Here is a 23,889-nt window from a genome sequence, read left to right as displayed (position 1 = left end):
AGGGGTAGTTCTGGTTAAAATTAAACAAAATCAATTGATCCTTAATATGTTTTATGAAACATACATGGTTTCTGCTATAAAAAGAAAAACGGAATTTATCTCAATGCATCAATGTTAAATAATAATACGTTTAGCTGGGATTTAATAGGATTGAGTGATGGTGTACGGAACTCCAAAAAAGACAAATAATAATTTATGTGCATACTTCACCCTCTGACAAAAGCATAGTTAGTGGACTATTACATTTTGGGGAGTACTTAATATTGATTTTAATATCAATTAAAGAATCGATATAAATACACTAGAGCTGTTCACTTATTTTGGAAAATTAATATGAGCTCATTATAATAAAACGTAAAAATCATTGTCGCGCAATTACACGAATTTTTGTACAAGAAAACTTATGAACATGATCAATAGACTATTTTTTATGGTTATTGCACTGCTGCGAGTTCCTGGGACAAGAAGGTTCCCTCCTGTGTACTGGGGCTGTGGAGACAAATTTCCTCCGACTATCGACTCGATACCATTTCCTGGAATATAAAACATTGTTTTTTGATGAACAGGTTACTTGGTGTTCCCTGGATAAATTAAAAGAACTCGCGTAACTTATTTTGACATTAGGGAACGCATCTGCTCGCATAATACTATCAGATATAGGTACCTTTTCACATATTCTGGAGTAACATGATAGGTAGATAGGTACCTACTAAGACCGCATTCGGTTCTTGTCGTTTACTTTTGCGGCAACTTAGTTCTTTGCTCATAGCATACGTACATAATAATATTACCTCCACATGCATAAATAAAAGGGCAAATAATACTTTGTTTGAAGATGTTATCAAGGTATTGTCTACAAATACTTGGAAAGTCGCTGTAAAAAAATTGCTAATTTCAGGATGCACCATAAAAACTTACCTATATTGCAAAGATCACTTGTACAAGCTCTGTAATAAGTTTTGAAACTAGAATCGATCACTTCATGGTTGAGGAAATCTGGTTGTTGTTCACAACCTCGCGTAAAACTGGCCACTACTCCGCCTGGATCCTAGAAAATAATAAAAAAAAGAAACGGTTGTTAAGTAGGTATAAATTAGTTTTTTAAAGGCAACTTCCGTACTATGAGCGCTATTCTTTGATGTCCCGAGGGAATACTTCAAGAGTATAAAAACGAATACGAAGAATAAACTTTTTCTTAGTAAGTTTACTTCTTGTAATAATTAACGTAGTTCAAATTTAACAATTACACTAATAACATTGTAAATAAGTATCCAAGATGCTGCTGAAACTTACTACAAAATCCTGTCTCAATATTGTGCAATATTGAAATCTACAGTCCACAGTGCGTGTATCATTTGTTATTGTCATACATGATTGATCCGAATCTACGGACGAGAAACCGCAAGCGTAGCATCTCAACTGCCCTGGAAATCACATAGTAAAATAAGAAAACCATACTACATAAAATCCTCCAATTTCGGTCTTCTATAATATTATTCGCAGGCGTTTGTTTACATTCGCCTGCAAAAACGCATTAGTGATCATTTTACGATCGTCGTGGTTTATGGTAAAGTAACCTATTAGCGAACTATAGAAATAATATTATGCCTACACCATATTTTACATTCCGAGGTACGTTTACAACCTCATCAAGGTGTAAGGCGTTTAAATTAAAAAAAAGAGAATACCGGAAACTAGCTCTTGCTACTTTTTTCAAATAGTAGGTACTTAATTATGTTAAAAGTAAGTAGCAGTCTTTGTACCCAGTTGACACTTAAAAAGCAGTCTTTAATCAAAAGAAGAATACATACCAACAGTAATTCCAATAACACAAGAAAACACCACTAACACTATTTTAAGAAACATTTTTACTTGCAAACAATAATTTCTTCGAAGTTCTTTGTATGAATCAAACAAATGAATGTTTGTTCATGTGGGTGATTTTTTGATATCTTTATTATCATTATCGCTGATTGATACTTAGTTAATTCCATATCTTATCACAGTAGTTATAATTCGAATGAAATCAGTACCGATCATTATCCAAGAATTTATTTTATTGTTCGCGGTGTATTTAAATAGAGTATGAAGTCATGCTGGCTTATTACGACAAAAAAAGGCCTTAAGTACATCGAAGAGTAGATGAAAGAAAGAACTTAGTGACAGTATTTAATATTATGAACTAATTCGTTTACTCAGTTGTTTTTTGGTGCTTATTGCGATTAAATTAATTAGAAACAGACCAGTTTAAAATTTTGCAGTCCTCTGCCCTAAATCTAAGCTGTCAGTTAGGCTGTGTCCTTAGATCAAGAATGTTATATTTCTATTGTTTCTCGGAAACAGCAAAGTTATAGTGTCTTGATATTGTACAAGTACATGAACTCAATGTAAAAAATATTCTTGAGCAACAAGACTTACGAATAGAAGTCTATTGATAATCAGAATAATAGCTAAATCTCTCTTTCTTGCCCTGGCCTTAGTTTAGTAAATAGGCGACACACAAGTGATAAGAGTACCTACTTATAACCTACCTTAGGGCTTCAACTCCTCTAAAGCCAGTTAAGCTTTTCGAAAAGCGATGCAATCTCCATTCCTCTCCGGATAAAGGTTTACAAATTACCCCAGTTGTCAAAGAAATTGACGTGTAAAATAATTCACCTTCACGACTGGCATCCTAGTTCCTCGACACAGATGCTCGGGGTAATGGCCTGTGTTTATCTTAATTGCTATTTCACTGCTTATACATCATGCTCGAAGGCTGGAGTCCAGCCGTGATCGATTTGAACGTAACAACTAGTTTCACAGATAACGGTCACAGTTATGTGGGTGAGGCAGACTGCCTGTCTACCTGTCTACGATAGATAAAGTTTGATTTAGAATTAGTTTTAATATTGAAATGTCTTAAACGCAGTTTGAATTTGTAACAAAACTACTAGTAGTAGGGAGGTTTTAAAACCTCAAGCCTAGGAAGAAGGTATTCATTTACAATTATTGCGAAAGGGTCATGAGGGTTAATTAGTAATTAAGAAATAGTACGATTTCTCATAGATTTCAGTTACCATTATCTTAGTCAGATATTAATGCAATTTTATCTACTGAATTAAAGCAATTATATAAATTATTATATAGTAAATGATCTTTCTAAAATACTTGCTAAATATTTGAGAGGTAATTACTCATTTTCGCCAAATACCTCTATATGTATTTTAATTGATAAAAAATATGATGAAATGACTAATTACAGCTATCTAGGTATTTTAATAAATTCATAAGTAACATATATGATTTTTATTAACTTTCCTCAAAAATCTTGTAACACTATTGATTTTCTCTTAAGTATATTATTTGACTTCTTCTATGGTCTGTCCGGTAGTGTATAAGGCTGCTGATCACTGGGTATTATAAAGCGTTATAGATTATTTCCAATATATTATACGTGTTTTTTTTTATACCGGCCCGGAGTTTGTTAACGTGCCAGTTACCTATATGACAATAGGCTCGCTCCCTGAAATGACTCATGAATGAGTGAATGAATGACTAACACTGTAAACCGTGTAACGTGAGTACATCTAAATCTTCAGGTATAAAAGGTATGATGTCACAATAAAATAAAAACATATTGTTTGCTTTGTATCCTGCTATATCTTACATAAGAAAGTCATTAGTACTTATTACTTAACAACGATAACACCTGAACATCTATTAACTAACATTAGATCTCTGCATATTATGTTGGCTATTATATTTAGTGTTGGGTATTGTTTTGTCTATTTATTTCATCTAATGAGTCGAAGGTACCTATAATTTATTGATATTATGCTAGAATTTATGGCTTCTGTTATTACCCTTTTAATTTTTAAATTTATGTGCTTTTGTACCGTAGAAAAGTGTTAGAAATTAAAATGAAAACAACACTAAGTATCTACTAATTGAACATTTTCATGACTTTTCAATTTTTCTGTTTACAACTAAGCAATTCTGTAGATGATCCAAGCATGATCGTTGAAAAAAGTATTGGCTAAAAATGCATCGTGAAACTATTTTAATTTCTGAACAGACTGTAAGATTTTCTTTTAACTGAAAAGTTTCGAACGTCGAAAAATAAAAGGCAATTCGTCTTTAGAATTATTCTATCTACTTATCCATTTTGTGACAGGTGATATAACAATAAAGCTTTAAAAATATTATAAGAAACTCATGCTTTTGAGCCTCACGGCCATATTTTAAACACGCTTAACTACAGAAGCTACTACATATCTAAAACTAAGAATCTTTAAATTTCTGTCATAACCAGACGACTTTTCATCTTCTGTCTACGATTGACTAATATTTCGAGTATTAGCAAGGCGACAGCCAGCATCATTCCGTACAGAAGCACGAGTAAAACCGGGTAGAAGTCCAACATGTTGACTGAACCGAAGTTTCCACTGGTAACCGTGCATAATGGCTTCTTGTCGAAGATTTTACGGTTGTTTCGGTCACTCAAACCATGTTCCTCCACTCGAAACAGCCTGTAAACAAATGTTATACCTAATACTTCTCTGAGATAGCAGCTATACACGCTACGGTTCACCGAAAAAGTCGTGATGTGCAACCTGCACAAAGAAAGTGTGTGTGGGAATAGACTTAAGCAATTTTTCAAAAAAATGCTTAAAACTGTCACCTTGCCTTGCGCAGGCAAACCTGGCAAAGTATGGACATAATATCGTTTCCTATAGACTGGAACGTGTAGGGCTAGCATAAAATTTATAATATTTTTACCAACTCAAATTATCTGTCAACCAATGATTTCTCCTATAATTCATTAATGAAAATGTGTAATTAAGTATCGAATTTGGTTTATCTAACATTTACCCGACTTTAAACATTTCTGTGAAAGGAGAGTTCTTCTTGCTACAAAGCCACGGCTTGCTCGCTTGAATGTAATCAATTTCTCGAAGGCCGCATTTTTCGTGTTCTTGAAAGTATTCCGAAATCTTTCTGTATCCAAGGCCTAAATTCATATTGAAAGCAAAAGGTTTCTGTGAAAATAAGTAGTTATTATCATAAACAAGTCAAGTATTTATAGGGCATGCACAACACAACAAAATTTAATAATCATACGGTCTGTAGTCTTTTAACTCCTTCTTCAAGACTCAAGTAGTTAGGTTTTGATCCCCTTGGTGCTATTTTTGCGTTGTAGAATGCTTTGCGAACTGGATCGCTTGCGTAACTTTCCTAAAATTATAAAAAAAGGAGTTTAATTACCTAGTACCTATTTCTTTTTTAAGTGCATCAGCTGCGATCACCTTATAGTTGACTGATAGAAAGTAATTACTTGTTAAGCCGAACGAGGTTGATAAACTTTTGTTCCAGTAAGATGCATTAGATCTATATTTAACGTTTAAGAATCTTTAGGTAATTGAATACATACCGAAAAGTAAAATTTATTGTAAACAGTATCCTCAATGCCGAGTTCGAGCTTAGAGTTCATTAAATCAGTAACAGTTCTTATTGAATCAGATGTAGCTTGTAACAGCACGACGATGCTCGCAGAATACGACGTGTAAAAAAATACGAAGGATAGAAACACTAGGAACATTACTAGACGTCCCAGAGTCCCTGAAAAGGTTAAATTATCTCTAAAATAAGTATAACTAATTGTATATTTATTTTATTAGCTTTTTTTTAAAGACGTCCTTTACCTTTCAGTTCGTTTGAGCTGCCTTGTTGTGAAATTGCACTCAGAACAAATATTATAACATCGCTCCAAGTGGGAGTCAAGCATGTCTGATCAGCTATTTTCTGAAATAAGATTTCATTCATAGATTTCATAGCACCGTAGAATCAATTTTCTAAAAGGTATATTCCGAGACTAGAGAGTGAAGCTTTTATGTTCTAAAGCTTAATTTAATGCCCATTAGATTTTGGTGCCATATAGATCCAAAAAGACAAATGTATGCAATTATAATTGTTATTAATTTAGACAGAATAAAGAAGCCATTCAAGAAAATCTGATTCTTAATAAAAGATACTTTTGATTTACCTCCTCAATGTCTTCATGTTTCTTGATATCCCATTTTGCATTTATATACAGTAGAATTGTAATTATAAAAACAAATCCGCCGAGGCAGTACCACACGTTTGTTGTAAATGGCAGTACGAACAAATTGTGCTGATATGATAGAGGGGGTTGCCTGAACACGATCTTGATCTTAGTAATGGAAGCCGGTACTATAATGTATTCCAATATGTGCAGCCGTTCTTTATTAATGAACGTGAATGAACCTGTATAAAATAAAGTGTATCAAGGAGCTGATATATAAGAAATGACATCTTAATAATTATATATCGGTGTGCTTAATATAAAAATATATTGAATTAAACAAATAATCTGATACATCGTGAAAAAAAATAAGAATAAGATCAAATCCACCTTGGAATCCAGCATAACCGAAATGTATCCACACAAATCTTCGAGTTTAGATAGTAGAGGTAATAAAAGTACAAGCAATATGTAGCAAATAGTAGTTCCAATCAGGTTTCCAGTAATTACCAGGATAGTTTTAAAGTCAAGTCAGCAATAGTAAGTAATTATAAAAACGATTTCAAGTCTACCACATAAATCAGCTTTTCCGTTATAGATATCTCCAATGATACCAGACCAGCTTCCATTGACCGGGTAGCCCCATGTATCACTGAAGATGGCCACTCTCGTAGCATTCAGAAACTCGTACAAATTATTGATTGTACAGTAAGTACTTTTTGTTACTGGGTCTATATCGATATTGCTGAAAAGTTAAGTGACTGATTTAAAATTTGTAGTTAATAATGTACCATTATCTTCCAAAAATATGCGTTATTCCAAATCAGATCAGAATATAAAAATATAAGCTTTGAAACCAACCAAAATGGGAAACATCACGATGAAACCTTGCATGCCTAAGAGTTCGTCAATACAGTACTTAAAAGAACGCAAAGGTCCCCAATCCGCTGTTGACCAACGTAGTGCACTCATTTCCTAACCTAACAGCAGTAATGGGTTAAAAGAAAATACATTAACGTACCTTAAATCATGATAATCATATCTAGTTTTGTTATCACTTATTACCAGAGACGCTGTAAAAGGGTTCCCTTTTAAATCTTTTCTTCTCATAGCATTAGAAATGGATCTATCTTCCGATTTATTGAGACCGTAACTGGCATTCCAACGTCCATAATGTTCCACTATCCATTCACGGTTGGTATTTATTTTGTATACTATAAAAATAAAGAAGATCAGATCCATGATATCTTAAAAAGCTCAGGTGCTTAGTATTCGTTACCAGCGTTGCGTATGAAGTATGGATGGACTAAAGCAATAGATATTTGTAAGGAATAGTAGGGGTCGGAGTTAAACTGGTATACAGCTGCATTTGGTGAAACTGGAGGCCAACGCCAACATAGTTCGAAGAAGAGCTAAGTAGATTGATTAAGTAAGTGGTGTTCTGACAAACAGGGACTGTCCTACAAATAAATACAGTTAAATTCTAAGGACCCAACTATAAAGTTGTTTGGGCATGTGACACAAATGTACAGTCAAGGAGCTTACCTGCTTGCAAAATGTAACCTTCATTCTTTACTTCTTCGGCGATTATAAATTCAGAATCAACCAAAATATCCAAATTTTCAAATTCGTTCACAAACACATCTGTTTTACCAAGAACCAGCCATCTGTATGTCTTGCTAAACATCTTATTTGCGTCAGCCTTGAAAAACATAACACTTGTTAACAGTTTAAAAAGATTAACTACAGCATCAAAATACATTACGTCCCAACTATAAATAATAATAAAGTTTAGAAAATAATAAAGAAGAATACCTGATGTAACAAATACTTAATAGACGGACAATTCATGTCCATTACAAATACTAGATGATTCGAAAATATCAAAGCTTTTGCATCCACTATTGTATTAGTTTCATGTAAGTATCGAACATTCATAGATCTTTCCTTTGCCAGCATAGCCAGTTGAAATTTTAAAACTGAAAAATAGTTAAATGTAGGGTTTAAGCATAATTTTATAACTTTTATAAGTAGATACTTATATAACACGGTAGTGTTATTATATTACACGATATCTTTTTCTAGATTTTTAAATGTAATTCTTACTTACGAGGTTTCCAACAAACATTTGCGACAACTGCTGATGGCTTATCATAAGACGTTATAACGTCCACTATCATTTGGACTTCATTATTCGGGTTTGAAATACAAAGACAACATTTTAAGCAAATTATATTAAGAAGAACGATTACAAGCTTCATTTTAACACAAATGCCAGCGAAGGCGTAGAATTAACTAAACTACTCGCTACTGAAAACTAAAACGCATTGTTTCCTCTACACGTTTACGGTAACTATAATTCCCTTCAGTATAATTATTGGTTGTGACCACTAATTGATAGGTGCAACTAATAGTTTCCTAGTTAATGACAAGGGAGGTATCATTTGATTTAATTAAATATGTAAGCTACGATTAAAGGCAACAGATTTCAAGAAACGGTGTACGTATTTCGTTGTGAACAAATATATTGCAAATTGTAATAATTTTATTTAATAGTGATTTTCTAATATGTTTAAGCTTTTTCATTGTTCTTGAAGATATTGTTTTTCAAAGTATTTAAATCTCTTCTTTTATGCAACTCAATCTCTGTATGATAGCCTGTCTCTTGTGCACTAATATTTCAAATCCGAGTAGGAACAAGGACAGCACGCTTCCATAGGATAATATAAGTAAAGCCGGGTAACAATCCACCATGCTGACTGATACGAAGTTAGATCCGCCTCCTACACATTTCGGTCGTTTCTCGTACATCAGATGGTTTTCACGATATTGTAAGCCGTGCTCTTGAATGCGTTTAGTTCTGAAAAAATGCCAGCAAAGAATTCTTCTTTTAATTTTCTAAATGGCAATTTGCTTCTGTAAAAAAAAACTCTTGAACAACAATCGGCCAATTTTGTCCTAAAGATATAAATTTGGTAAAATTTAACGTACCCAATTTTAAACATCTCTCTATAAGGAGAGTTCTTTCTAACAGCAAGCCATGGGTCTATCACCTGCAAATACTGTATTTCCCGAAGACCACACTTTTCTCCTTCATTGAAGTATTTACCAACGAATTTGTATCCGACTCCTGTTTCCATATGAAATGCGAAAAGACCCTGCAATTATAACTCATTTTAATGTTTGACATGCATTGGTTCTTTCACTGTAGACTTTTGCTCGGCAGATGGAATAAGCAAATCCTTTTATTTTTTATTTAACTTCTAGCGACTTCTCTAATCTATCTTACCTTTCGCATTTGGATGACCCCTTCGTCCATTGTCATGAAATTTGGCGTAGTTCCTGGTGGAGCGACTTTCTTTTCATAAATCGCTTTACGAGTAGGCTCAGTAGCTGTCTGAAAATAATAAAAAAAAACATCTCGAAAATACTAGATTCTTTATTGTTATAAAGAAAAAGAGGTCAAATCAATTTTACCGAAAAATAATATCGATTGAAGACAGTATCATGAACTCCAAATTTGATCCTGGAATGGAGTAAATCATCCAAGGTTTTGATGTGAGATGAACTGGATTGTAGGAGAGCTACTATATTGGCGGAGTACGAAGTGTAGAGAAACATCAGTGCTAGAAACAGCACTAGCATGACTACTCTACCTAGAGACCCTGTAAAACAGATAGGTAATATAAAATGTCGATACAGTCTGGTGTAGTTTTAGAAGTAGATGGATATGACTAGCATCATTTTAATTTTGTCACGCATTAGTCAAGCCCTGTCCCAAGGATACAGGTGTCTCAACCGGGAGTACAATTTTATTGATCTACGACAGCTGTACTGCTGGAATTTATGAGTACGATAAAGTGTGGCGTGCTTCCGTGTAATATAATATTATAATAAAATTAAATATTTAAAATAATAAACTAAGAATTATAGTTTTATGGTGTTCACCTTTCAGTTCACAAGGACTTCCTTGTTGACATGCGGCTCCAAACATCAGCACAACGACATCAATGACATTGGCTCTAAGAATACCCGCGTCTTTTTCCCTCTGAAAAAAATATGTATTATTCCTACAAATAAACTGTGTTGCCCTGAATGGCATTTAAAATAGTTGTAACAACACGATAATATTGTTTAAATAAGTAGATTAGAGAAATTGTTTTAATTACTGAACCTTTACATCGTTAATTTTGTTTATGGCTTGTCGTATGGTTTGTGGTCAATCTAGTGTCAAAGTTATTCAAGCCGCCCGAGAGGCCTTTGACTTGGCTTAACGACTGTTATCTTAGTAGACAACAGCCGGGACCGACTTATTACGTGACTTCCGAAGCTCGAATAGGGCGCGGTCGCCCATCTGAGGAATGACCGCGCCAAGGGTTGATTAACCCACAGATCGTTTACCGACCGGTGAACTGGCTATGGGCGCCTCCATCGTTAAGTATAATCACAGGATTTGTTGACACAACATATCTAACTTTGAAAAACTACTCACTGTTTCAATATCATCGCTCGTTTTTTTCCACTCCCATTTCGTGACGAGAAACAGTACTAAATAGATAAGAAAGACCAGTACCACTGTGCTGTACCATACAGTAGTGTTAAATGGTAACAAGAACAAATTGTTTTCGTAAGATAATTTAGGCTGTTGGAATACGAATTTTGAACGGGTCGGTGTGGGACTTGCGATGTAGTCTACGATTGATATGCGTTCGAGTGTGAAGAACATCGGGGATCCTGTGAAAATATATACGAATTTAAAAAGCTACATAAATAGAACATGGTCTTTTGTAAAATGATGAATATTTGAGGATTGAAAAAACAATGGATTTTTCACAAATCAATAGCGCGATTCTCTACATTCGGTTTTCTAATATCGTTTATCAAGAGTTTGAACTCTGATATTTTAAATAGACTGTAAAACTAGTTCTTACGACGCCCGCTAGTGGCGTTGATCAGATTTTAATAATATACAAAATTTCTCGATAGCAAGCCAGTTGTCGATAGTGATAGAAAATCGCGGTAATCGTAGTAAAAGTTGCTGAGTAAACTAACTTATTATTGAAGAAATGTAAAGCATTTTAATACCAAAATAAAAAATACCTACCTCCAACTTCAACTTCACCCCTGACTAAATAACCAGTCATACCATTCCATGTACCATTGACACGATAACCCCAAGTGTCGGCAAACACATACTTCCTTCTAGCATTAAGGAAATCTAACAAATGATTAGTTGTGGGGAAATTCACCTTTGTGATGGTATCTACGTGGTCATCTCTGTAACAATGATGCAATTTTAAGACTTGGAAATAGCAGAATGCTATCCATACTAATATTATAAATGCGAAAGTAACTCTGTCTGTCTGTCTGTCTGTCTGTCTGTCTGTCTGCTACTCAATCACGCCTAAACTACCGAACCAATTTGCATGAAATTTGGTATGGACATATTTTGATACCCGAGAAAGGACATAGGCTACTTTTTACCCCGGGAAAATGACGCATTTCCCGGGAAAATTCAGTTCATAATGACATTAAATTAACAAAATTCCGTTGTCATGGCAACTGTTTTAATGGCGGATATGCCTTAGCGCGACTTCGTTATATTAGGAGATATTTAAATAATTTTGATATATTTTTCGTGAAAAAAAGGCATATTTTATATCATCACGCTAGGACCAATAGGAGCAGAGTAACAGTAAAAAGTGTTATAAAACGTGGAAAATTCTGACCCATTCTCTCTTATGCGACGCAAGCGAAGTTGCGCGGGTCAGCTAGTTTAAGATATAAGGTAAAAGGGTATTATCGCGAACAATACCGCTTCAAACTGTATTTTTTCCAATATATTATATTGAATAAGACAACCTTAATCAGCCATACATACTAAACCAAGTAGTCTTGCGATAGAAGTGCTAGTGATAATAAACAAATCTCTACTGAGAGCCGTGTTGTGATTTCGACTTTGTTTTGTTTTTCGTAATTCAGCAAAAATTCAAGCTGCTGTTGATACCAGCGTCTCAGAACAGTCTTGATCTATATTTTATGGTTTTATAAAAAAATACTTTTAGGCACTTACTTATTGTCATCCAAATGATTGATGCTCTCATTATTCGTCAAGACATAACAAATGCTTATTTCGTACTCTTTTAGATCGAGTCGTCTTAACGATGTTGTTTCATAAAAGTCTTCTGATTTCTGAAATCTGTTTGTTTCATCCCAAGATCCGTAGTATTCGGTTAACCAGGTATTATTTGCACTTATTTTGTAAACTGTGAACAGAAAAACAGAGTTTTAACTTATTTTTTTTGGTCTACGATTTATGATTCTAGTTTGGTAATTAAGTTAATCTTTATGACTTTATGTTCTTGGTCAAAATTGGAATCATACTTGCTAGAAGGCTATGACATCGACAATTATGACAATTAAGAAAAGTGACAGTTAACAATCTTAAGTGGACTCATAAAGCTGAAATATGTTCTATTTTTATTGAAGCTGTCCGATAATAAACATTTTTATTTTATTTCTTAAGGTAGAATAATTAGGGTGGTACAAGCAAAATCATCATAAATATTGAACTTACTGAAGTGCATTTTATACGCATTGTTGTTCTCCCATATAACAATAACTTGAGAATCTGGTAACATATCAATGCTGTCAACAATATCAGGAACGACAGCATTTCCATCATCAGAGTTTCCGAGGAGAATCCAACGAAACGGCGCTTGGAAGAAATTTCTGGCTATGTTCTAGGTTGAGCAAAGGTAAGAAATTAGGCGAAAATTTTACTCAAATATAATATATATAGTCTTAGTCTTTTATTAAGTCAAAGGTATAATTTTATAATAAGGGTGTAATAAGGTAAGGTATTCACGTAGTTTACTTTAAAGTTAAAAGGTGAAAATGTTAAAAGGTTAATAAACTGGGCAATCTTTGTGTTTAATTTACATCTGTTTTCCGAGAAGGAAATTAATAATTAACTTACAAAACATCAAGATTTTCCTCATAAATTTTAGATATCTTATCAAGCAGTCAAGGTAATGAGGCGAGGCGGGGTTAAACTGAATATTCGAGGGTTGTACCACTAATTTTAAATTAAGTATTTGCTTATTGCGTACTTTATCATAAATTATATTAATCAGTTAAGTATCTCTTACAAAGACAATACGAAAGGTAAGAGCTATAGCTAGTATTTTGTTAATCATCGTTTCAGGGTTTTGGGAATTAAAATATTAGGTACAAAGGAATTCATAAAAATTTATTGCTCTACCTTTTTTGCCTACCGCTTTTGGTACCGCTGTTTTATTAAATATCTATATATTATATCATTTTTGTCTTCATATTACTCATAGTGAAAGAACAGACCTTTTCAAAGTAACTTCCAATATCCTGGCAATTAAGATCAGCTAGAAATATAACGTGTTCCTCAATATCAAAGAACTGTTTGTCGCTCTCATTGATTACATCTGCGGTACTTATCTGAATGTTTTCCTCAGAAAGGGTTTTGTACAGTTCAATTATCTGATCTGAAACGAATGTTTTATGGTTAAGGTAATTACTGGAATTAATAACCGTTAGGGGTTCATGAGAACGCATTTAAAAGACGATTTGAAATTATTGTGCAGTTGTTAATGCTTAAGGATATTTTCATATCATTTAAATAAAAAACAACGTTAAATATTTTAATTACTGTTAAGCTGAACAACTGTAATAAGGTTGTAGGAAGAACCGTTAGTTAATATAGTCTGCCTCTAACGAACAAGGCGTGATAGTACCTAGTGTCAAAATTATTGTCAATATTAATAACTTACGAGGCGACCAGCAAAGTTTTGCTATAATTGTTGAAGGAAAGTTATAGGCTTGAATGACATTAGCTATCATAGCTGGCTGCAAAGACTCCCCATAGCTTTGAGAAATAAATATTAAAATCAGGATTATGTTCATTTTTAGTTTAAAACAGTACTACTCAAGTAAAGGACAGAGAAAATGTGCTAGAAGAATGGCAATGTGGAATTCAGAATTGGTTCATGTTGACAGTACAATTTCCAATCGTACAAGTTTGCAAAATTTAAAATATGCAAAGCTAAAGGTTTCGCAAAATTGCAAATTATACTTGCGCATCAATTTTTGTACTATTGACATTTAGTATTCGGTATAGTAGGTACTTAGGGATTTCCTATATTTTAAAGTAGAAACATTTTCCTTATTATGTTAAAACCCAGAAAAAGAAGATAACTTACTTTAAAAATACGTGTATTTATCTACTAGTTACTCTAAACACCTAATTTAATAAAAGTAAATAAATACTACCGTCTGCTAATCCCATCTAATTACGTGTAATCATAATCTTGATAATTGAAAAGGATGAATAAGTAAAAAAGAAAAATAATAAAAATGACATAGGAAAGAAACAATAGGACATAACCTCACAGAGTTCATTGTCTGAACTTTTGAACTCATTCTAGAATAATCGCAGGACATTACGGTGGCCACAAATTGTTGTATATTTGTTAAAGATAACGCTAATCACTGGTATCTCATTATTGTATCGGTGTCAAGTTTATCCACACTATTTGTTTACAAGCGATACGGGGTAAGTATTTTTCCGTACAACTGTAAACATAAGTTGCCAATGTTTTTGGGCTATTCTCTGTTCAAGAAATTCTAATATTTATTATAAAAAATTGTGATGTATGTTTCTTTCTTTCTCTTTATTGCAATATATAACTACTGACTTGATTTTGATGAGCTCTCAGGTAGTTTAAAACCTGGATTAATATAGGGACGGCACAGTTTAAACTCGGAAAATCTTTCCACGGATATGGAATCGCGGGCAAAAATGAGTAAAACCTATCATTTATATCATTGTATGAGGATTATTGTGATTTTTATTAGAGGAAATTTTGTCTCTCTGTGTCTATGGGAAGTAGGAAAATGGTTTTAGGAAAACATTTTGTTTAATATTACGTCTTTTTTATTTACATCCTCATTGCGTATCGTAAAAATACGATTTCACATTTTTTCTGGCGTATTATCACAAGTTTTTATTTTTTATTATTAGGTACAACTAAAAAGTCGCTGAGGTCATTGTTTAATTATCTGATTTAAGTAAATATACTGTCAATTTACAATATTGGAATAAGTGGCGTATGCTATTTGTCTATTTCTGTTTTATCATACAATATTTGATTTAAAATGTGCACCGAAACTACTCACAATGCCGTAGAGCAATGTTCTTGAACATAATATTTTTATACAATAATTCTGCAGACATTACATCAATTACGTAATAACATATATTCTCATCATAAAGACTACTTCTACTCAGGAGTTCTTTTTTATAAATATTTACATAATTTCTTCATTTATTTCAAATCAATTAATACGTGGGAATACCTGAATGGAACAATATAAATATAATTTGATTTAAAGAAGTACCATCCCCAAAGAGCGATCGCCATTACTTTTCTACTTAATTAACTTAATACTTCCTCAGAAAATATGAAAACAAATTACACTACCATTTAACAAATGATTTATTTGTGTTGTGAGAATAGCCCTTATCGTTCACTAAGTACTTCTCCCTTATCAATGAATACAGTAATTTCAATTATTTAATTGCATAATTTTGCTGGACACTGTCAGTGAAGCACGCGACCTCTTCAGGAGCGTACCAATGTGACTTTGAAATTAAACCCTTTAGAATATAACAGGACTATTTACACTAAATAATATCTAAAGTGTGTTCGTGTGAGTTCTAGTTTAAGATGCTAAATTTTAATTTGTTTTCTAAAGTACTTTTGACGAGATGTACATTAGATTCAGTGTCATTGGGTAAGCAGGGCGAATCTGCATCCGAATGGACACCTTTGTTGAGAAAATCTACGAATGTGCCGCTTTCTACGAGAGGTGGGTACTCGCTTTGTTTTATTTACTTTTAAAACATTCCGAACATTATGTGTGACCATCGTCAGCGTGACGAGCACTTGCGTTATAATATTGTTTTAGTTTGTGGCTCACACTTTTGCGGTTTCCCCAAATTGGATTATGCAGCCAAAACTCTGTCGCAACTAATAGCCAATCAAAAATTTGCGTAATATTCGTGTGCAGAGGTTTTTGTGGTTTGTCCTATTATAATATTGCGAGCACGAAAACTTTCCGATAGACATTGTAAGATAAAATAATTGTGACGTTCTAATTAATATTCATGTGCATAAATTGTGTATAAAATTATCGACGTGCGAACACGACGCAGCAAACATTTTACTGTTAAATAGTTTAGTATAAATTTTACTGATAGCATTACAATTTATTGGCCGAGAGTCGTGTCCTCCGGCTTCAATAGTGAATCAATTATTATAAATATTTGTGTATTTTTGATACCAATGAGAATCGAACCCTGATCACAACAAGTGCAATTGTAATACCGAGGCGAACATCTCAGTAAAACGCGTATACAACTTTCAATTTGTCATCAAAAATAAAGTAATAAAATTATATCATTAAATAATCATATACGAGTATAAATATTAAATTATTGCTTTTTAATTGTCTTTAAGAACTATTATCATTTAACCTTGTTTACATAATAAACCGAACGGAATTAAACCAGTGAGTAATTCTCCACATATGATTAAGGCTTGAATATTAAACTATTTGCGATTATTATGAAAGAATTCGCATTACTCCGACGTAAGTCTCAACCGGTCCTTAATCCGCTGCCAGGCATTTTCCGTTCACTGGCATCATAAATAAATAATTTGTGGAAATAAAACGTGTCATAATCTTAAGAATAAGAACAAACCTATGCCACAATTAAAAATATCATATCTTTTATAATTATTGTATAACTCTTTTGCGATTATTGGAATGAGTAACCCTTTCATTATTTTCATCAATAACATTAGTCACTTTAGATGTACAAAATACTTTTGCTCATATAGTGCTACAACTGTCGAGTGTTTTATTAACCCTCATTTAATAGTCAGTTAACAAAACAAAACTAAGTTTTAGTAATGTATACTTTTAAGTAACTACAAAACTCCTTTCATGACGAGTGATGACAAAAGTTTGGGGAGTCACCTCGAAACTTTGTTGCAGAAATCTTCCATAAACGTTCCACGTAGGATGTACACAATATAATCAGCTTAAATTTTAAGTTTTACCCAATCGTCTTTTAGTTTTCGTAAGCGAACGTAAAAACGAAACTGCATGTAGTGTCAACCTGCTTAGCCGTGAGTGTTGTGTGCATACCAGTTCACTTATATGGATGTAAAGCGTCCGATCGATGGAAGTGGGCCACGCGAAAAGTTCCACGCTGTTAAGTGGTCGTACCACATAGAGTATGACATTAGATAATGGATGAACGAGCAATGCAGAAAATCCATTTAATTTTAAGTTATGTTTAGTAGGGTTTCAGAAGCACGATTCTGTACAATCGGAACCATCGAGTTTTGAGAGTTTGACATTTATTATGTACTGCCAAAATAGTTCCTATGACGCCTACTAGACTCGCTGAACCGAATGTCGTACATTTATTTCGATAGCTAGCCGGTTGTCGTTAGTCGACATTTGTAGAGAATTGCGTACTGTTGCTACGATATACGTCAAAGTGATGAAGGCAGTCATACAGACAAGACTTATTTAGGAGCTACATAATGTTGTGAGACGTTTCTGCTTTCAGCCTTAAGTGGCGTAATCACGAGACACTCATCATAACTCTTTACTAATCTTAAATCGATTTGTCTCATAGGTCACTCTCATCGGCCTGATCTTTTATAGACGCTAAATTGGTATAAGATCGATATCATCTCTGTAATGTTGTATATTATTTACGGAATTAACTAGAATTTTATTTTATAAAACTAAACAAGCAGTCTAATTGATACTTCCTCAACATTAGCTAATGATGACAGAAGCTAATCCTCTTAAACCTATTTAACATTTCTTCATCGTGTCAAAGTGTAGTCATTACGAACAAGTTTTGAATAAACATTGTAAATGAGTGTTAGCTTGGCCTTAACTAGCAGATAAAAACGACTAGCGATAAGTTAATGTTAATGCACTTTCATCACGCGTCGTTAGCAACTTTACAACTTGTAGCCAAAGAATGTATACTTATTATATCTTTGAATACTTAACACGGTAGAGTATTAAAGGTTGAAAGATTAACCAAGTTTAGTGAGGCTAAGGAGCACAGAATTAGGTACTGAAAATTTGGGTTGTGATTGAGTTTGTTTGGTTGTAGAGTAGTAAGCCTATTATATATACCCGAGCCGAGAGCTCTACAGCTAATGTATTAAACATGGCAAGAAACAAAAAAGTAGTCTTAGCACCTTTGAAGATAGAGTTTTTTATCATACACATTCACAATATAAATACTTACCAATTCAAATTACGATTTTCCGAAGATTCTTCTACATTATTGTTAAACTTTTGTCAATTGCAGAAGTGCATATATTCCGCGCAAGTGCTTCACAACTGATCTAATCTATATTTACTTCCGCATATTATTTATCGTTATTGTTTTCCTATACGGTGTACACTAGATAATAAAACAACACGTGCTAAAGTAATAATCAACTCATTTACAACTGATGAAGTCTCGTTTAGAAATAAAACGTGATGATGAGTACCAAACGACAATTTTTTTCTACATAAGTTTGCTAGCAGTGGCGTATGGCTAAGATATGGAAGTATGTGCCCTACTTTTACGCGGTACCCAAAATACTTGACCCACTAGGGTTAACTTGTAAATTCTAGAAGTTGGTAGTGTTCAGATGAGCAATGGTTGAGATTTATGAAGATTATTATGCAAATATGCCCGCAAGAAATTGATTTACGTACGAGTATATATACATACATCCACATACATACATAAAACCATCCCTTCTTCCCATGAGGGTAGGCAGAGACCAGAGAAAACCATTTGATACGATTCTTACAAACTTCCTTTACATCATTTGTCATACAGGACCATAAATATAATGCGGGAAAAGTTGAATTCGCTTCTTTAAGGGATCTCACATTCCTAATATGCATATTTAAAGTGTGTACATACTAGATATGAAGGCGAACCAGTGCTTAGTAAGTGTACTACTAAATCAGACTAGTAGTTCTTCAGAAACCCATTGACACACATATTTATGCACCAAAAAGAATCCTATGATAGGAATGCGTCGTAGTACACCTTATATAGCACTGGGCAAGTACATAACTTACTAAGTTACTACTTGAAAAGTCACCGTTTAATTGATTAACAGTAACCAACTGTACATAGATACTTAACTGATTTATTTAGTGGTAATTCTTCATATTAATTGTGTTAATGGTCTCAAATTTATTATTAAAGAAATACATAGTAATAATTATGGTTTAAAAGGGTAGTAGAGAGCTCAGGTGTAGGGTCTCTACTTGTAAACTTAAGTGATATTTCAGAATATAAGTAGTTTTCAGCTAAATAGCTGAAAATATTATACTATTCCAGATGTTAATTTTTGTTATCGTTAGCATTTTCACGATTTTTCTGTATGTGTTAATTTGTGCGTATTTACTTGCTCCAATTGTGATGAAATAAATCGTGAATCATGAATTATCATGAGATTAGAGCGATAAGCATTACGCTAGTCGTATTTAAATATGAATGAATACAAACCAGATAGTGCAACAAAACAACACATTTAATACCAAAACTTACTATGAATGTAATAATAAGCATTAAACGCTGGGTTAATAACAAAATCTATGCTAATATTATAAAGCTGAAGAGTTTGCTTGTTTGTTTGTTTGTTTGTTTGTTTGTTTGTTTGTTTGTTTGAACGCGCTAATCTCAGGAACCACTGGTCCGATTTGAAAAATTCTTTCACTGTTAGGTAGCCTATTTATCGAGGAAGACTATAGGCTATATATCATCACGCTACGACCATTAGGAGCGGAGTAGTGACGAAAAATGTTACAAAAACGGGGAAAATGATGACTCATTCTCTCTTACGTGACGCAAGCGAAGTTGCGCGGGTCAGCTAGTGAGGAATAAAAGGGGTTATAGCCAAAGCAAACAAGCTCGAATTAGATCGAAGATTACATACAAAAAGTCAGTGTAACCGAATTAAATCGGACAAGAAGGTTAACGACACCGGAACTGATATTTCCGTTTTTCACTACACAAAGTGCATTGTAAATAAAATAAAACTCCTACAATTTAGAACTAAATAATTTAGAGGTAAAACTCCATGAAATGCTTGAAAACCTTCGTTGGATAATAAAATTGGCGCAAGACTTGAATATTTTAAGAGTTGTTAGGCAAATAGTCGGTGGCACGGTTAATAGAACCGATTTGTTGTGGATTGCGGCCCCGTTGCGAGACCTCTGTCTTTTCTTTATCTGTGCTTACATGGTATTCATATTACGTAGGACATTCACATTAATGATAAGATCGGGGATATACCTACTTACTTTACCACACAGGAAAACGGATTATATCTGTGATGTTATGGACCACACTACGGCGGGCATTTGCAAAAGCAAGCAATTATTAACAAAAAGATATTGAAATCGTGTTAATGCAACAGGTATTAGAATTTGGTCGTACTAACTTTATTTAATTTAAAAAAATATTTCAGCTTAGTAAAAATCAATAAGAATAAGCGTGATTTACTGATAGTGGAAAAAATGTCTAGCGTCACGGATCAGCCTGTAAGCGAATGGTTGAGAAGTAATTTAGTTCTTTAAAATCACTGGTACGAAGCCAAAGTGATCTAAAAAATGCATTAATTCAATTAGGTAGTGTATTTTTTCATTTATCTACTACAGCGTGGCGAGGGACGACATCGCAAGTTATAATTTTAGAATGAGGAAATATACTTTTTATGGTATCGTTGTAAATGCCATGAAAATCGTGCGTTTTATTATGGTACTGGCTGAAAACAAAATATAGCAATATCGTACCAGCCCATTTCTCTTTTAATAGACTTGAAAAAGAGAAGGGCCGTCTTTTCTTGTATTCAGATCTTTTTTCCTTACCTATAACGTATTAGCGTATCGTCGTTATAATGGAAGAAGACGTGATTTTGTACATGTACATATGTATGTATATCTAGTATCTTTATCAAGAAAAGCGACAAAGTATTAAAGAGATAGAGTATACAAAAGATACATAGATAGTCTTAGGTCAAGAAAACAATATTCATGTTATAATTAATTAATATATATTAATGTGTTCGATAAAATCAATGCCAACTATGTTAATTATGAAGATCGTTTAGATACAGATTGTTACTATGTAGAAACCATAAAAAGATACTTAATTCCGTTTTGTATCTAGGAGGAAATATCTAGTTATATTAGTATTTTCTGAATAATTTACCTTTGTCACTGCCACAGTCAGTAGAGGAACGTAATTAAAAGGAAATCAAAATCTTCCGGCGGCATTAAAGCCTAATAAAACTGAATTGAGGTCATTGACCGAATGAAATAAAGAAAGACACATGTGAAAAGGAAAACATACGAAAATTAAACAGTAGCGGAAATTAAACCAAACGAAAAACCGAATCAATTCATTAATTGAATCTTTAAAAGTATAAATAATAATTGTTGTTGTAAAGAAAGATGTCCACGATATGTTGTTACTTGTACCGCAATTATGTGTGTTAAACCGTTCACCGATTAACCGATACAACTGTATTTGATTACCGTTTAAAATTAGAGGGTACTGTTGAATGCCAGTAGTACAATATGTATCACAAAAAAGTTTGTGACATTAAAAACGGATACGCAGATTAGATCTAGGGTTGTGCAATCTAATTGCCTTTTTTATTCATTAGCTCTTGCCCCTGACTCCGGCCGCTGGTCTAAAATTATGTAGCTTATTACTCCCATAGTTCTCGTTGACTTTAGATTTCTAGGAAAAAACTATAATGTATCCTTTCATGGATCTCAGACTATCTTTATAAAAAATCATTCAAATCGGTTCAGTGGTATAGACATGACGAGGAAACAGACTAGTTGTTAGCGCATTCAAAATATGAATTAATGGCGATTGCGTTATATGTCTTGATTCTTGACAGATTGCAGCGAGCTTTCGTAATTGTAAAGTCCAAACTGTTACTGGGAATGCCCCGACAAAAACCGTAGAACATTTCAACCCAAACATAATTAGCGTTTAATCAAAGATCTTTAAGGAAAAGTAAATTATATACCGAGTGATCCTAATTGTTGCATTTTAGGTAAGGAAAAACATTGTTTCCTTTTAATTTGAAGTAATATTCGGAAGTGAGACTTTCCGTCAATTATCTCGCGGGTGTAGACCCTATTGTTTCGGGTTCAATGACATTGTAATATTAAAGATGAACCTGTCTGGCGATGACTTTCTTGACAATAACAATTTAAGAGATCGATTGTTAAAAAAAGGTTGGTAGTCAATGACTAATAAACAATATGTAAAAAAATTTATGTAACTGTTACAGAACACAATAAGATACTTTCTATTGACATAATTCGTTCTCCAAAGGGCAAAGAATCTATTTATTTTATGAACATGAGCTGTCCCATTGTTCAGCAAAGGTCTGCCTCAAGACTTTTACTTCTTCCTGGCATTGGCTGTTTCACGCTAATATTCTAGATATGTGTCTAAGTCATAACATCGTTTTCGTAGCCTACCTCATCGTCGTAAAAAAGAAAATGAAATTGATATAATTGCTAAAAATCATAGCACTCTTTAGCTTCGCAAATTGTTTGATATCGGATCAAAGATTCTCGAGGCCTTTATTATTGCTTAATTTATTTAAATCAATTCAGAGTCTATTTCTAACACTTAAAAAAAAAATGTTTATATGTTTTTGGGATAGCCCATAAAAACTTTGCACGAGCTATCATCGTGGCCACTAGACAGTTTTTGTCGTTATTTTTTTACATACACGTATTCTTTGAGTCAACAACTTTTAGGCTATAAATACATTTAATTATTCATGCTGAGCTAACATTACATAGCGATTTGTAAAGGTCAAAATATACTATCTCCGGTTTGGAAACTTGTATTGTCAATAAATTTCGTTTGCTTCCTTTGAGAGTATGTTTTGAAAAATATTATGATTATAACATATACTTATTTTACCAGTTAGTTATTCGCGTTTTGTGATTAAGTATTTGAGGACAGTCAGACGGGTTTTTTTTATAATTAACAAACGTGTTGTTTAATTAGTCTTTTTACAAATAGAATATTTAAGAAGTAGTACTACGTAGTATTGAAGAAAATATCTTATTATAAAGAGATTTCTTCCACCCAAACACCGATTTCCAAGACCTTCCTATAAAACTTTAAAACTTCGGCAAGTATAGTATGCAAGAGAGTAGATAGGTAAGTACGGTAATATAGGTAGGGCTGGTAATATAGCTCTTAGATATTCGATAAAAAATTACCTCGAATCAAAAGCACAGAGAGAGCATAAAACAAGAGACTGTTACAACTTTTTTGATAATACACAATTACAACAATGAGTAAGTTATAACAATTATTAAAACATAATAATACGAATTCAAGAATGATTCACAAGTATAGTATAGTAATAGTATAGACCTACTATGTATATCAAAGATTTTAATGTAATACAATACATTATACAAATACGTCAAATACCAAGGTATTGCCAAATAGTGAATGCGGGAAAACCCAAAATGCAGTAACTAACGTCATTTATTTTGTAACCCTATTGCTTCATTGATATTGATTAATGCATTTTTGACTCTCTGATTATTATTAATTGGAATTCATAGGAATATTTCACGACCCACGGATAAGTATATTATTATGTTAGTTAATCACGCAGATTTAGACTGTTTATTTTGACAGCACTTATCACCTTATCTAGCGGATAGAC

The 23,889-nt window shown here is 33.2% G+C and overlaps 2 protein-coding genes across 2 annotated transcripts; both read right to left on the bottom strand.

Moving 5' to 3' along the window:
• Positions 1-34: 34 nt before the first annotated feature.
• LOC142974795 (uncharacterized) lies at positions 35-1,964 on the bottom strand. Its single transcript, XM_076117317.1, has 4 exons — positions 1,812-1,964; positions 1,294-1,424; positions 919-1,048; positions 35-533 (listed from the first exon to the last, which is right to left on the bottom strand). The coding sequence occupies exons 1-4, from the start codon at positions 1,864-1,866 to the stop codon at positions 376-378; spliced, it is 474 nt and encodes a 157-aa protein (XP_075973432.1). The 5' UTR covers positions 1,867-1,964; the 3' UTR covers positions 35-375.
• A 2,299-nt stretch (positions 1,965-4,263) lies between these two features.
• LOC142974531 (uncharacterized) lies at positions 4,264-13,963 on the bottom strand. The gene is made up of 18 exons (XM_076116930.1): positions 13,831-13,963; positions 13,385-13,545; positions 12,603-12,768; positions 12,099-12,291; positions 11,130-11,302; positions 10,518-10,759; positions 9,974-10,073; positions 9,503-9,690; positions 9,315-9,422; positions 9,008-9,183; positions 7,047-7,223; positions 6,598-6,770; positions 6,026-6,267; positions 5,685-5,784; positions 5,414-5,601; positions 5,104-5,217; positions 4,855-5,021; positions 4,264-4,511 (listed from the first exon to the last, which is right to left on the bottom strand). Exons 1-18 carry the CDS (start codon positions 13,961-13,963, stop codon positions 4,274-4,276), a joined length of 3,039 nt encoding a protein of 1,012 aa, XP_075973045.1. The 3' UTR covers positions 4,264-4,273.
• Between the last annotated feature and the right edge of the window lie 9,926 nt (positions 13,964-23,889).

The sequence above is a fragment of the Anticarsia gemmatalis genome, chromosome 8 (genome assembly GCF_050436995.1).
Source record: "Anticarsia gemmatalis isolate Benzon Research Colony breed Stoneville strain chromosome 8, ilAntGemm2 primary, whole genome shotgun sequence".
NCBI classification, from domain to species: Eukaryota; Metazoa; Arthropoda; class Insecta; order Lepidoptera; family Erebidae; genus Anticarsia; species Anticarsia gemmatalis.
This window is presented reverse-complemented; position numbering and strand designations above follow the sequence as displayed.